The following is a 16579-nucleotide window of genomic DNA, read 5'->3' as shown; positions in this document are numbered from 1 at the left end:
TGCTGGAGATCTTCCCCCTCTCCCTCTGCTCCTCCTCCTCCCGTGCCCTCTCTCCCTCTAAAATTAATAAATCAATAAATATTTAAAAAGATCTTTAAAAAGAAAAAATTTAAACGTCAATATTGGATAGCACCGCTAAAAGTTTTCTTAATCCTTCACATTTGTTAGGATGGTGATGTAACAAGCTACCGTAAGCATGCAGTCTACCAACAATGAATTACCTTAATCTGAAGCGCGGTCACTTCTATAACCAGCACGTTTGTGCGCTGTAACAGATTATTTGTTCTTTTTATAAGTAACATTAATGTCTAAGTTGTGTGACGTTTACTTAACCACCTGTATCCTCCGTAACTGCCGGAGAGGTTGCCTCTCCCTTTGCCGGAGAGGCTTATCTGGCACAAAACCCATAGGTATATAGGAGCTGGCACCCGGGCTGGTTTATACTCTCCCAGAGGGCTGAGAAATTTGTCTCGAAATTGGACACGGTCGCTACACTGATCTAAATGACGCTTAAAAATGAAACGAAAATACTGCATTAAAAAATTAAGACTAGAGCGAAAACCAGAAGTGGGACAGCAAGAGGTCGGGAGGTCCGCTCCAGGGAGTTCCGTTCCTGGAACTCGCGTACAGCAGCTCCCGCCTCCGACGCTGCTCCAGCCGCTCGAGCGCAGCCAGCCACCGAGTCCCCGGCGCCCTCGCACCGCAGCCTCGGCGCGGTCCCCTGGCCCCGCCCCACTCCACCTGGGTGCCCTCGGGACCACGCCTCCTCCGAGCGCCCCGCCCCGCCCCGCCGCCGTGCGACTCCGGGCGGCGCGAGTCGGCGCGCTGACGTTCGACGCTTCAGGTACTTTCCCCGCGGCCGGCCGGGCCCGGCGTGGGGGCGGGGCAGGGCACAGAGCGCGCATGCGCCGCAGCGCCAGCGCTCTCCCCGGATCGTGCGGGGCCTGAGCCTCTCCGCCGGCGCAGGCTCCGCTAGCGCCAGCTCGCTCCCGCCGCCATGTCTGCCGCCGTCGAGCGGGAGTTTGAGGAGTTGGATGCTCAGAATCGTTGGCAGCAGCTGTACTTGGTGAGTCGCGGGCTCGTGCAGCAGCCACAGTCCTCACCGAGGACCCGGGCTCGTGCCCGCCGGCTCCCTCCCGCCTCCCCCGCCTCCTGCCCGGGGCGGAAGTGGTGGCGCGCGGGCCGCGTCAGGGGCGCGCCTGCGCCGAGCGAGTCTCTGGTCCCTTCTGAAAAAAAGACCTCAGACGGGCGGGGGGGGCGTGTGTGTGTGTGGTGGGGGTACTTCTCGCGAGCGCGAGCGCGAGCGCGAGCGCGGAGCTAGTTCTGGAAGGCGGCTCCACAGCGGCGCCTGGTGGCGGGCGAGGGCGTGCTCCGCCGCCCGGGGGGGACGAGGGAGGCTGGGGGTACGGGGGAGACCGGGGGCGGGGGGCGTCCGCCAGGCTGGTTTAGACTCTCCCCTTCGCGCGCCCTGGTGCCTGCGTCTGCCCGCCGATACCTCGTTCCCTGGCCGGGTGTCCTGGGGCGGAGCGGGGCCGAGCGGGGCCGGCGCGGCGCCCGCTCCCGAAGGCTCGACCGGCCCTGGCCTTGCTGCCGTGGGTGGGCCCGGGGCCCCCGAACCGTGCGGACCGCCGCGCTCCCTGCGAACCCGCCGTCTTGGTGTTCGCTGGCAGCCCGGCGTCTCAGCGCCTGGGTCGTCCCCACAGCTTCCAGGAACGAGAGTATCTGGCTTTGGTTGTGCTCGTTAGAAGAATAAGGATGTTCCCTTTTAAACCTCTTTACTGGGAAATACTTAACATACAGCAGAACTCACAGGTTTTATGTGTGGGGTCAAGCGAGTTTTCTGGACACACAGTCCTGTGTGAGTACCAGCCAGGTCACGGTAAGGAACCTGCCCGTTCCCCCCGCAGGTGCTGTGCTGCCTGCACCTTCTTCCATCCCTTAGACCATCGCTGCTCATTCCTTGCCGCCAAACGATCATCTTGCCTATTACCGAAATCGTGTGAATGGAATCATCTAGTTGAATTCTTAGGAGACTAGTTTTTTCACATCAGGGAACCTTTTAATTCAGATAGAAATTTATGTCTTTGAAAATGATTTAGGTGCCTGTTCTGTACTGCTTAATTATTAGCCTATTATTCCCAAGATTAAATTGAGTGGTTGTTCAGTTAAAAGTTGTTTCTGCTGTTCCGTTCACTCTTTATACAGGAAAGGGGAAAAAAAAAAGGTTTTCCTATAAATCTGGATGATCTTAGGTTTCTCCCCATTTAAATTCATTTAAAGGACAGTAAGAATTGTTTGTCTTTATGTTCAGAATGTATCAGTTTCTTCTTGAAGACATTAGCAGGAAGTATAATAAATACCCTGACTCACATGACTACAGAGTATGTTAAAATAAGAGTACTAACCTTTAAGAATGCTGGTAAAGGCCTTGCCAAATATAGAAAATTTTAAATGCAAATTCTAGTAGGAATCTTTATGTGAGAGCCTGCCAGCTGTGTCTTCTCCAGTTACATTTGTTTAAATAGAAGCTACTGTCTCCAGGTTGCTGGTGGTATATCAAAGTACAGATCTGAGAAGAGAAAGGTGAATGCTATGATTTAATTGAGCTTAACATTTTGGTTGGGGGGGTGGGGTGGCAGTAGCATTAATATCTTTGAAAAAAATTTTTTAAGGTTTTATTTGAATGAGAGGGGGACAGAGCACGAGCAGGGGGCAGAAGCAGAGGGAGAAGCAGGCTTCCCGTTGAACAGGGAGCCAGATGTGAGGCTTGATTCCAGGACCCTGAGATCATGACCTGAGCCAAAGACAGATGCTTAACAAACTGAGCCACTCAGGTGCCTCAGTATCTTTGGAAACTTAATGAAAACTGTAATCCCTTTGACCAGAAAAGTATACTTACTTGCATCATCTGAAAATTTCACATTCAATTTCAAGGAATTCAGGAAAACCTTCCATGGACTTGTGCCAAGGAATCCTTTAGTGGGTTGGTCAATGTGCATACTTTTTTTTTTTTTTTTTCCCTAATGGAAGAAGAAGAGTATTAGTTTGGTCTTTAGAAATCATGCAATACATACTGGTGTTATAGTAAAAGGTCACAAAACAAGAAAGTAATGGAAAGCAAGTCGAGGAAAAGGTTTTCCTTTGACCCTAGAATATCCATTCAGCCATACTATAAATTTGTATTGAGCACTAGTGGTGTGCCAGTCCCTTCTCTGGACCTTTGAGATTTGGCATCTTGAAAATACAGTGAAGTTTATTCTCTTGAGGAGCTCACAATTCTAGGACTTCTTCTTTTGATGATTTCTTCACAGTTCCCTGTTTTCATTCATTGACTCCCAAGGTGCCTATTATGTATCACATTAGACTGAGTTCCAGCTCTCAAGGATCCAGCCTGGTGGGGAGTAGTAAATGGGTAAGAAGATGAAAACATAAAAGTGAGAAAGGCAAAACTGGTGTTAAGCACAGAATGTTGTCTAATCACCCAAAAGGGTGCACCTGGGAGTTCTGGTGATGCTTCCTGCAGGAGGGATAGCCTTCCCTAAGCCTTGAAGGACAGGTTGGCCAGGTGAAGAAAATAAGGGAGGGTGGAAAGAATTAGTGTTCCAGAGAAGGGAGGAATGTGTGCAGAGGCACAGAGCATAGAATGCCAAGAGGACTACCAATAAATTAGCCTCGTGAGGATAATGGAATGAAATTGAGATGCTGGAGGGATAAGGCTGGAGAGTAAGACAGAGTCTTACTGTACCTGTAGATCAGACTGGCATGTGGGCTAATTGATAGGACTCATCGAGGAATTTTAAGCCTGGAAGTACCATGACCATACCATATTTACTTTTTAGTAAGATCACTCTACTAGTATAATTGATGGGGCTAACCATAGGAAGGTAGTGCAGGGAAGTGGTCTGTTGGAATAAACCTGACGAGAAATGTTGACCTTCTAAACTAAGGCAGTGGCAGAAGAAAGGAAGGGGAAATACAGATTTGAAGTGGTAGGGGATAGATGTGTTTGGCTTGGAAACTATTCAGTTCAGTTGAAATACCTATAAGAGGGATCCCTGGGTGGCGCAGTGGTTTGGCGCCTGCCTTTGGCCCAGGGCTCCATCCTGGAGATCCGGGATTGAATCCCACGTCGGGCTCCCAGTGCATGGAGCCTGCTTCTCCCTCTGCCTGTGTCTCTGTCTCTCTCTCTCTCTCTCTCTCTCTCTCTCTCTCTGTGACTATCATAAATAAATTGAAAAAAAAAAAAAGAAATACCTATAAGACACCAATATGGAAATAGGTCCAGGGGAGGCCTGAGCTGTAAATAAGGTTTGGGAAATCATGAGCACATAGGTGGTGTTTGGGGTCCTAGATATGGATGAACTCATCCAGGGAAAATATGGAAGGTTTGGAAATGCTGAAGCCCAATGACAGAAATCTTGACCACCACCTACAATTAAAGGCATAGGTAGAGAAAGGAGCTTGCAAAAAAGACTGGAGGGAAATAACCACAGAAGTAGGGAGAAAATCGATTGTAGGTGTGAACAGAGTTGATGGTCAGGAGCGCCACATGCAGCAAATGGGACAAATAAAGTCAAAACTGAAAGGGCCCATTGACTTAAGGAGCAGATGGTCAGATACCTTTGTTTTTATTTTATTTATTTTTTTAGAGAGAGAGAGAGGGAGGAAGGGAGGGGAGGGCAGAAGGAGAGGGGGAGAGAGCGAATCTTAAGCAGGCTTGGTGCCCGGTGTGAACCCGACGTGGGTCTCAATCTCACAACCCTGATGAGATCATGACCTGAGCCTAAATCAAAAGTCGATGCTTAACCAACTGAGCCACCCAGGTCCCTTCAGATACCTTTAAGAAGAACAATTTCAGTGGAGTACAGAAGACAAGCTGGGCATTGAGAAGAGAACATGGGAAGAAGTACAACCAAGTAAATGTAAACCATTCTTTTAAGAAGCCCATATTGACCAATGGAGTGGGGCAGGTAGCTAAAATGAAGCAGTTATGTCCCTTACTGAAAACCTTCAGTGGTTTCCCATTGCTCATAATGTAGACCTCAGATTCTTCTGTGGCTCACAAGACGACATGGCCTGCCTCTCCGTATGACTTTCTTCCTTCTTTCCACTGGATTCTGTTCCTTGATATGTGTCTATTCTGTCCTGAAGACCTTCATAATTGTAGCTCTCTTTGCATTAGCACTACTTCTCCTCCTTTCCCCTCCATTTTTGCTTAACTACCTCCTACTCATTCCTGAAGTCTCACTTCCTTGGTGGGGTCCTTCCCGATCCTCTCATGCAGGATATGATCCTCTGTTACATACTCTATAGTGTTCTATGACTTCCCCTTTCATAGCAGTGTGTTGGATGTCATATGCAGCAGATTATTTAAGGAACACAAATTTGCATTAAGCAAACAACTATTTCTTGAGTAAGGAAAAACTGCTTAAGTGGGCTCTGCTTTGTCACAATACTGAGTGCTATTTGTGTTCATTTTTTTGGCAATGTTAATTGGATTAGGAAAAAGGCTTTGATCTTGGGCAAAAACTATATAAAACTAAAGTTGAACTTAGTAGTGTGAGAACTTTGACTTTACACCTTACTGAAAGTCTTGCAGGAAGAGAAAAATGAATTGATTATTTTCAGTCTGGGACTGGCCCCTTACTCCTTTTTACCCAGTTTTGAACAGTTGCTTTTATAACATAGTTTTTTTTTTTTTTTAAGGTTTTTAAAAATTTATTTGATAGAGCCAGAGAGTACAAGCAGGAATATCGGCAGAGGGAGGAGAAGCAGGCTCCCCGCTGAGTAGGGAGCCTATATGGGGCTCAGTTCCAGGACCCTGGGATCATGACCTGAGTGGAAGGCAGACGCTTTTTTTTTTTTAATAAATTAATTTTTTATTGGTGTTCAATTTACCAACATACAGAATAACACCTAGTGCTCATCCCGTCAAGTGTCCCCCTCAGTGCCCATCACCCACTCACCCCCACCCCCCGCCCTCCTCCCCTTCTACCACCCCTAGTTCGTTTCCCAGAGTTAGGAGTTTTTATGTTCTGTCTCCCTTTCTGATATTTCCCACACATTTCCTCTCCCTTCCCTTATATTCCCTTGGAAGGCAGACGCTTAACTGAGGCACCCAGGTGCCCCTATGACATAACTTGTGATAATAGGTTTCTTGGGAATGGATTATGGGGTCAGAGCAGAACAGACTATGAATTTATTTTCTGCACTATCTCATCAGAGCTTCATGCAGGCAGTACCAAGGTCTTGCATAGCATCAGGCACTTTTAAATGCATGATAAATATTTGTGGAGTAATGACTTCTTCCCAGGGAAGGGTAACTTGATATGTTTACATGAAGTAAGGGGTGGGTGGGTGGGGGAGGTGACAGAGGATGAGCCTAAAGAGAGAGATTGGAAGTTGAAGACATAGAAGGGATTACTGTTGGAATCAAAACCCTTGGAAAGTAGGTGCTGATGGGAGCAAGAGCACACAGATGGAAGAACTGTCTTGAAAGGGCACAACTGGCAGAGGTGAGATTGCTGGAAAAGCCTAATTTGGTTTGACAGACAAACTAGTGACATTTTGTTTTTAAGATTTTATTTATTTATTCATGAGAGATGCAGAGAGAGAAGCAGAGACGCAGGCAGAGGGAGAAGCAGTCTCCCTGCAGGGAGCCCAATGTGGGACTCAATCCCGGGATCTGGGATCATGCCCTGGGCCAAAGGTGGTGTTAAACCACTGAGCCACCTGGGCTGCCCTATTTTCTTTCTTTCTTTCTTTCTTTCTTTCTTTCTTTCTTTCTTTCTTTCTTTCTTTCTTTCTTTCTTTCCTTCCTTCCTTCCTTCCTTCCTTCCTTCCTTCCTTCCTTCCTTTCTTTCTTTCTTTCTTTCTTTCTTTCTTTCTTTAAGATTTTATTTATTTATTCACGAGAGAAACACACACACACACACACACACACACACACACACAGAGGCAGAGACACAGGCAGAGGGAGAAGCAGTCTCCCTGCAGGGAGCCCAATGTGGGACTCGATCCCAGGACTCGGGATCACGCCCTGAGCTGAAGGCAGATGCTCAATCACTGAGCCACCCAGGGGTCCCCAATTAATGACATTAAGGTAGTCTGAGGTTAACTGGCTTTTTGAGAAATGTTCATGATTGCTTTTTTGTCTTTAGTCACTGCTGATTGCTGTCTGAATCAGGCTGGGGTATGAGAAGGGCAAAAAAAAGAATGGAGCTTTTATGAGATTTCAGGGAAGGGAATAAAACTATAGGGAAATGGAAAAAAACAAACAACAAAAGACAGCCAAGCCATGGAATAATGTTTCTAGTAAATGGTGGCTCAGAAAGAATCTAGTTGACTAATCAGAGTTTAGGAACCATGAAACTCTTAACTGGCCATTTTTCTTCATTAGAAATTTGCAGTTCAACTATTGTCAGAGTAAAAGCCACTTGTGAGTCAGCTAAGTTTTAGAAGTAGGGTATCAAGGGAAGTCTGTTTTTGTAGTATTTATAACGGGTAGCCAAACGATAGATCAAAGCTTTCTTATTCTAAAACAGTTCCTTTGCAGTGTGTACTGCACATTGTCCTACAAATGTTTAACCCTAGGGCTTGGAGTTTTACATGGTTGCATGTGTTCTTGCTATACAGAGTCCTTGAGTTTCCTTAAAAATAGCCTACTTCTCACACTTTTGGAATCTTTGCACATGTTGGATGTATTCTGTGCCTACCTTATCTACCTAGAAAACCTCTTCAAGACTAGTCTCTGGTCTCTTTAGGTAAGGTTATATGTTCCTTCTCTGACTCCTTATTAGAGAATGAATCACATTGTTTTATAACTGTCTACATCGGTGTCTAGCTCTTTCAGGGGTACTTTGTTTTTCTTTCCCCATCATTTGCCTGTAGTTCTGAGACATGTTAGGTGCCCAGTATTCACTAAACAAAAAGAATGCTGTTCCCCTTTTAAAATGTCAGTACCTTGGGGTGCCTGGCTGGCTCAGTTTGTGGAGTATGTGACTCTTGATCTTAGGGTTGTGAGTTTGAGCCCTATGTTAGATGTAAAGATTACTTAAAAATCTTAAAAATAAATAAAATGTCAGCATATTGGTTTATTCCAGCCCCTTTATTCACAGCTGAGGAGATGCCCCTCCAACATGAGATTGTGACTTAGGTAAGGTTACCACCGTGTCTAACAGTGACATGGGTGGGACCTAAATTTAGTCCTTATAATTCTCATTTCTGTGCTATCCCAGTTTGCCACCTGACTGCTTACACTGCTTTCTCCTTAAGATCTACCTGAGAATAATGATGCTGAGGGAATCACTTAAATTTTTCATAGCAAGGAGAGAATGGAATGTGTTAAAATAGGTGGGGTCATTTTGGGATTGGAGGCCTTCAAGACAGTATATGAGATCCATGGATTAAACTGGAAAGTGATTTCCAAGTCCCCTGAAACTGTATGTTGAATCATGTGTATGTGTGAGTGTACTTGGGTATTTTTGTCTGTAGAGATTCCATAATTTTTGTCACATTCTCATGTAGATCTCTGTGACTCTTCAGTAGATAAGGACCCCAGGGGATGCCTGGGTGGCTCAGTGGTTGAGCATCTGCCTTCGGCTCAGGGCATGATCCCAGGGTCCTGGGATGGAGTCCTGCATTGGGCTCCCTGTGGGGAGCCTGCTTCTCCCTCTGCCTATGTCCCTGCCTCTCTCTGTGTGTCTCTTATGAATAAATAAATAAAATCTAAAAAAAAAAATAGGTAAGGACCCTATTTTTAAAGGACCCAGCTTTAAGGGAAAGCAGCCTTGGGAATGGTGCCCCAATAGATAATATATAACTAGAGATTATAACTATGTTTTGCCTTTGATATACGTTCTGTAGTTACTGATACTGCCTGTAGTTGTGGAAATCCAGTCAGTGTTTGTCCTCTAGCCTTTTTAGCTTGCCTTTTTCAATTTCTTGATTTTTTTTTTTTTTTTTTAATGGGCAGAGGAGCAGGATAATCTTTTTTTTTTTTTTTTTTTTTTTTTTGAGCAGGAGAATCTTAAGCAGGCTTCACACCCAGCACAGAGCCTGCCTGATATGGGGCTCCATTTCACAATCCTGAGATCATGACCTGATGAAGAGTCAGATGCTTAAGCAACTCAGCTACTCAGGCTCCCCTCAATTTCTTGATTTTAACTAGAATCTCCAAGAACTCTTTTTGGCTTCTCCCAGATAGCTATGACGCACATAATTCCCTTTTGCCAGTTAGAGATATATTATGGCTCTTCCAGTCTCCTGTTTGCCTCTTGTTCTGTCTCCCTGCTTGATCTCCTCTCTTATCCTTCACAGTCTCTTTTCAGAGACTAAATCAGAGATGAGGACATATCAGCTCTAGGAAAGCAAGATTAAAAATAACACAGGTGTGCTTTTCACATTCTCAAATGAGCATACATAGGATTTGTCTTCCTTGGAAATTCTTTTTTTTTTTCCCTTGGAAATTCTTATCCAGATTCTCTGTGTTCTCTGTTCTCATCATGGTGCATGTGGTAGTTTCACTTAGTGCTCATTAAAGTAGCTGTTTCTTGGTAGTAAGCTTTTGGGGCTTGTTTATTTATTTAGAAGAGAGAGAGCGAGCATGAACAGGGAGGAGCAGAGGGAGAGAGAGAAGCAGACTCTGCTGAGTACAGAGCCGGACGTGGGGCTTGATTCCATGACCCTGAGATCATAACTTGAACCGAAATCAAGAGCTGAACACTCAGGCAACTGAGCCACCCTTGCAACCCTGTTGGGGCTTCTTTAAACTAACTGGCAGATTAGAACTTTTATAATACTCTCTATTATTTTGGGTAGCATGCTTTAGCTATGTACTAAATCAGTCTAGCATGTAAAATTTAAAACATAGCAGTTGATAATTGAGGAAGAAATATGGTTTAGCATGATAATTTTAAAGTATGTAAATTCTGACTACTGTTCTGAGTAGAATACTAAACTTAAACTTTTCTTGTTACAGTCTTAATTGGAATGATGTTCTAGCTTGCCTGGCTATTGTCTGAAATAGCTATTAAAATTAATGTCTTTAATGAATGCTAATTTAATGTTCTGTTTATGGTATAGTAGTGATGGTTCAGGCAGTTGTTTTGGCTTAACAGTGAAATCCTTGCTTTTAAAGATCTTAAGCAACTTTAGACACCTTTCAAGTGAAATGTATGACCAAGAGAAATGTCTGCATACTATAAAATCCTCTAAAATTTAGCATGTCATTTTAGAGTGCTGGGGTTGATGACCTCTGGGAAAAAAGTCCTGGTCGTCAAGAAACTGATTACACATTAGACACTTCTATCTATGAATTTCTGGTGCTTTTCAGTGTGGTATTTTCATGTTTGTTTTAATATATGCATCTTATTCCTTTTGCAACCAGTATGTTTGATTTAATATGCTCTTTGTTCTGTCAGTTTAATTTGGCTTATGTCACTGATCTTTTGTAACTTTTTTTCAAACTGCTTTCATTCCTCTAAAGAAAATCTCATACTTTGTTTTTTCACTGTATTTAGACAGTTTTATACTCTGAAAGCTATCAGTTCCTTTTTTGCAGTTTCTAGTTGACCCTTCGACAATCAGGGTTAGGGGCCCCAACCCCTGCACAGTCAGAAATCTACATATAACTTTTGACTTCCTTAAACTTAGCTGCTAATAGCCTATTGTTGATTGGAAGCCTTATCCATAACACAGTCGATTAACACATATCTTGTATGTTATGTATATTATGTACTGCATTCTTACAATAAAGTAAGCTAGAGGAATGAAAATGTTATTAAGAAAATCATAAGGAAGAGAAAATACCCATTTTGTTCAAGGATCAACTGTACTTAATGGTGCTTCCAGGAATTCTTTAGATGGGTTAGAGTTAAGGTGGTATGGCTCCCAGAGTCTGTTCCTAGTCAAGGGCTGGTATGCTCAGGTAACCTTAGAAAGTTGCAGTTAGTCCATGACAGAACTGCTTCTGCATTGATTTATATTTTAATCATTGCCTGCTTCCCTTTCTACCTCCCTCTGTCTATCCCACCCCTATGAAACAAATATTAGCATTCTGTTCTGCACCTTACTTTTTTCGCATTAAGTACACTTCCATCAATGGTATAAGAAAGTACTTGTTTCCTTATACTTTCACCTACCCAGTATATTCTAAAACTTTCTCATTTTTACCTGATAGGTGAAAAATGGTCTTACTGTAGTTATAATTTGCAATTTCTGTTGCAGTGAGTGAAGTTGAACAACTTCTCTTTTTTAGGAGCTATTTGTATTTCCTTTCTCTTTTTGGTATGTAGGAGTTCTTTACACATTAAGGAAGTTAAGCCTTTATCATGTATTGTAAATATTTTTTTAATGTCTCAATTACCTTTGGCCTTGTTGATAGTATTTTTTTCCTGTAGAAAATTTAAATTTTTATGAAATCAGATTTATCAGCCTTTTCTAGGTTTTCATGCCACAGCTTAGAAAGCTCTTGTCTATTCTATGATTACAAAAAATTTTCTCCAATGTTTTCTTTTTCTTTTCTTTTTTTAATATTTTATTTATTTATTCATGAGAGACAGTGAGAGAAAGGCAGAGACAGGCAGAGGGAGAAGCAGGCTCCATGCAGGGAGTCTGACATGGGACTCGATCCTGGGTCTCCAGGATCCCACCCTGGGCCGAAGGTGGCACTAAACTGCTGAGCCACCGGGGCTGCCCTCTCCAATGTTTTCTTAAACTATTTTATGTTTTTTTTTTAATGTTTAAATAATTGCTCAACTAGGATTTTATTCTGATAAAAGGAATGAGGTAGACATCCAGTTAATTTTTTGTGATAAAATATATGTAACAAAATGTTCCATTTTAGCCATTTCTAAGTGTACATTTTAATGTCATTGATTCCATTTGTAATGTTGTGCAACCATCACCACTGTTTCCAAAACCCTTTTAGCACCCTGAATAGAAACTCTGTACCCATTAAGCAATACTTCCCTATTTCTCCCTCCCCCTGGTAACTTCTGCTCTTCTTTCTTTTTTCTTTTTTCTTTTTCTTTTTCTTTTTCTTTTCTCTTCTCTTTTCTTTCTTTTTCTTTTTTTCTGCTCTACTTTCTTATCTGTGAATTTACCTAATCTAAATACCTCATACAAGTGGAATCACACAATGTTTGCCCCCTTGTATCTGGCTTATTTCACTTAGCATAATGTTGTCAAGGTTGAGCTATGTGTTGTAGCCTGTTATCAGTTTCATTTCTTTTTATGTCCAACTAATTTTTTTTGTATGTACCTACCACATTTTGTTTCTCCATTCATCTGTTAACAGACACTTGTTTCTACCTTTTTACTACTATGTATAATGCTGCTGTTAACATTGCTGTGCAGATAGCCATTGGAGTCCTTGTTTTTAATTCTTTTGGATTTGGACCTGGAAGTGAAGTTGCTGGATAATACGGCAATTCTATGTTTAACTTTTTGAGAAACTGCTAAACTATTTATAGAAAACTATAGAAGTGGCTGCAACATTTTATATTCCCATTAGCGGTGTTTTGAGGCTTCTAATTTCTTCATATCCTCCCAAACACTTTTTCCATTTTTAAAATTATAGTCATGCAAAAATAAAATTATAGTCATACCAGTGGGTATGAAGTGGTTGAGATATGCATTTCTGTAATGACTAAGGATGTTGAGTATATTTTTCATGTGTTTATTGACTACTTGTATGTTTTTGGAGAAATATCTTTTCAAGCCCTTCACCTATTATTTTTCCTAAGACTTCATTTTATAAGAGCAGTTTTAGGTTCACAGCAAAATTGAGGGGAAAATACAGAAATTTCTCATATACCGCCTGCCCCCACACATGTATAACCTTCCACATTATCAAAATCCCCCACCAGAATGGTTATGTATGTTAAAAGTTGATGAACCTACATTGATATATTGCAAAGACCCAAAGTCCATAGTTTATCTTGGGGTTCATTTCTTGTGGTGTACATTCTGAGGGTTTGGGCATATGTACAGGTGTCCCATCATTATGGCACCATATATAAAAATCCAGTTCTCTCCCTTTTCATTCCTACCTTCTCCAACCCCAGCAACCACATTGATCTTTTTATTGTCTACATAGTTTCACCTTTTCGAAATGTTCTATAGTTGGAATCACATGGTAAGTAATTCTTTCACTTAGTAATATGTATTTAAAGTTCCTACATGTCTTTGACGCTGGAGAGTTCACTTCTTTTTAACACTGAATAATACTCCTTTGACTGGATGTACCATAGTTTGTTTATCCATTCATCTGCCGAAGGACATCTTGGTTTCTTCCAAGTTTTGGCAGTTGTGCATTAAGCTGCTGTAAACATCTGTGTCCAGTTTTTGTGTAGACATAAGTTTTCAACTTCTTTGGGTAAATAGAAAGGAGTGCAATTACTGGATCATATGGTAAGAATATGTTTAATTTTGTAAGAAACTGCCAAAATGTTTTCCAAAGTGACTGTACCATTTTGTATTCTCACCAACAATGAATGAGAGTTCTTGTGCTTTATATCCTTGTCGGCATTTGGTGTTATCAGTGTTCCAGATTTTGGCCATTCTAATAGATGTCTTCCTTTTTTATGTTGTTTATCCTTTTATTATTAAATTGTAGAAGTTTTTTGTATATTGTGGCTTATGATCCCTTGTCAAATATATGATACCCAAATTTTCTCCCAATCCAAGTGTTTCCTTTTAACTGTATATTGATGCACAAAAGTTTTAAATTTTAAGTCCAGTGTATTTTTTGGTCACCTGTGCTTTTGGTGTCATAATTTAAGAAACCATTACCAAATCCAGGATCATGATGATTTTCAATTCCTATGCTTTCTTCTAAGAGTTTTTTAGTTTTAGCTCTTACATTTGGTCTTTGATCCATTTTAGTTAATTTTTGTATATGGTGAAAGTCAGCTTCATTTTTTTGCATGTAGATATCTAGTTTTCCCAACGCCATTTGTTGACTTTTCTTTCCACCTTAAATGAATTTGACCTGCTTGTTGAAAATCAAATGACCATAGATCTGAGAGTTTATTTCTGAGCTCTGTATTCTATTCCATTGATCTCTATGAACATTTTTCTGCCAGACTACTCTGATATGATTAACTATAACTTTGCAATAAGTTTTATAATTGGGAAGTGTGAGTCTTCCAACTTTGTTACTTTTTCAAGATTATTTCAGCTAGAGTCCTATAAAATTCAATATAAATATTATTATTTTTTTAAATTTTTATTTATTTATGATAGTCACACAGAGAGAGAGAGAGGCAGAGACACAGGCAGAGGGAGAAGCAGGCTCCATGCACCGGGAGCCCGATGTGGGATTTGATCCCGGGTCTCCAGGATCGCGCCCTGGGCCAAAGGCAGGCGCCAAACCGCTGCGCCACCCAGGGATCCCCAAATATTATTATTTTTAAAAAGATTTTATTTATTTATTCATGGGAGGCAGAGACACAGGCAGAGGGAGAAGCAGGCTCCATGCAGGGAGCCCAATGTGGAACTCGATCCTGAGACGCCGGGATCATGCCCAGAGCTGAAAGCAGATGCTCACTGCTGAGCCATCAGGTGTCCCCCATATAAATATTATGATGAGGTTTTTATATTTCTGCAAAAATAGTCACTGGAATTTTGATAGAGATTACACTGAATCAGTATATCACTTTAGGTAGTGTATATTCTTAGTATTTAAATCTAATTCATGAATACAGGGTATCTTTGCATTTCTTTAGGTTGTCTTTAATTTCAGCTGTGTTTTGTAGTTTTCAGTATACAAATCTTTTACCTTTTTGGTTAAGTTTATTCTGAAGCATTCTTCTTGATTCTGTTGTAGATGGGCCGGCCCTTCCTTCCTTCCTTCCTTCCTTCCTTCCTTCCTTCCTTCCTTCCTTCCGTTTGCTTATTCATGAGAGACACAGAGAGAAAGGCAGAGACACAGGCAGAGGGAGAAGCAGGCTTCATGCAGGGAGCCTGATGTGTGACTCAATCCTGGGACTCCAGGATCATGCCCTGGGCTGAAGGCAGGCGCTAAACCGCTGAGCCACCCAGGCATCCCCTTAAGTGGGATTTTCTTAATTTCCTTCTTTGGAGTTACTGCTCGTGTATAGAAATACTGATTTTTGTGTGTTAATTTTGTGTTTTGCGGCTTTGCTGAATTTATTAGCTCCAACAGTTTTTTGTGTGTAGGTTCTTTAGGATTTTCTACATATAAGATCATGTCATTTGTGAATAGAGATAGTTTAACAACTTCCTTTCCAGTTTGGATTCCTATTTATGTATTATAGCCCAGCTGCTCTGGCTGAAATTTCAGGACTCTGTTGAATAGAAGTGGTAAAAGCGTGGGATGCCGGGCTGGCTCAGTTGGTAGTGTGTGATTTTTGATCTTGGGGTTGTGAATTTGAACCCCATGTTGGGTATGGAGATTACTTAAAAATAAAATCTTTAAAATAAATAAAATCTTTAAAAAAAAAAAGAAGTGATTAAACTGGGAATCCTTGTCTTGTTCCTGACCAACTTTTTTCTAAATAACTACCAGCTTTTGTCTGTTTGCTGAGTATCTCATCCCTCTTTCCTCCCTCTTCCTGCTATTTAGAATACCATCATTAGCTTCCAAGATCAGATGAGATCGAGTGTGTTCACAGTGGTATGGCCGTAGAGTACCATCTTTATAGTTTGCAGAATTACTGTGTGTGTATTGGGTAAATGAAACATGAATAATTGCCTATATAATCTGACCTCTCTGCACCTGTTCATCTTCATTTCTTGGATTGTCCTCTCTTGTCCACCATAAGTTTTGTGCTGCTTACACTTCTTTTTTTTTTTTTTTTTTTGGTGTTCAATTTGCCAACACATAGAGTAACACCCAGTGCTCATCCCATCAAGTGCCTCCCTCAGTGCCCGTCACCCAGTCACCCCCACCCCCCGCCCACTTCCCTTTCTACCACCCCTTGTTCATTTCCCAGAGTTAGGAGTCTCTCATGTTCTGTCTCCCTTTCTGATATTTCCCACTCATTTTTTCTCCTTTCCCCTTTATTCCCTTTCACTATTTTTTACATTCCCCAAGTGAATGAGACCATATAATGTTTGTCCTTCTCGGATTGGCTTATTTCACTCAGCATAATACCCTCCAGTTCCATCCACATCGAAGCAAATGGTGGGTATTTGTCGTTTCTAATGGTTGAGTAATGTTCCATTGTATACATAGCTTCTTGATCCATTCATCTTTCGATGGACACCGAGGCTCCTTCCACAGTTTGACTATTGTGAACATTGCTGCTATAAACATCGGGATGCTTACACTTCTTTTAAGACATCAGTTATTCATTCTTCCATTTGTTCATGTTTATTTTTTCATTTGTCTTTTTAAATGTACTTTCACATCTTTGCATAAGCTGTTTTTTTTGCTTAGATCTGTCATTCTTGTTTACATGGCATAGCCCTGGTCATTCTTTTTTTTTTTTTTTAAAGCTTTTTCTTATTGTAAGTAATCTTTATACCCAATGTGGGGCTCGAACTTGCAACCCCAAGATCAAGAGTCTCATGCTTCTCCAACTGAACCAGCTGGGCACCCCTCCTGGTTATC

General features: G+C 41.8%; 1 protein-coding gene across 2 annotated transcripts in view; it reads left to right on the top strand.

The window, feature by feature from the left end:
* Window positions 1-886: 886 nt before the first annotated feature.
* The window catches only part of PTPN2 (protein tyrosine phosphatase non-receptor type 2), an 86071-nt gene continuing 70378 nt past the window's right edge, over window positions 887-16579 (top strand). For both annotated transcript variants that reach the window (XM_055324231.1, XM_055324230.1), the window contains exon 1: window positions 887-1066. In XM_055324231.1, coding sequence (XP_055180206.1) covers window positions 998-1066 — 69 coding nt within the window. In that variant the 5' untranslated portion in view covers window positions 887-997. The remainder of the gene's footprint in view (window positions 1067-16579) is intronic.

This window comes from Nyctereutes procyonoides, unplaced genomic scaffold (assembly GCF_905146905.1).
Source record: "Nyctereutes procyonoides isolate TBG_1078 unplaced genomic scaffold, NYPRO_anot_genome, whole genome shotgun sequence".
Taxonomy (NCBI): domain Eukaryota; kingdom Metazoa; phylum Chordata; class Mammalia; order Carnivora; family Canidae; genus Nyctereutes; species Nyctereutes procyonoides.
Note: the sequence above shows the minus strand (reverse complement) of the source record. Positions and strands in the feature narration are given on the sequence as shown.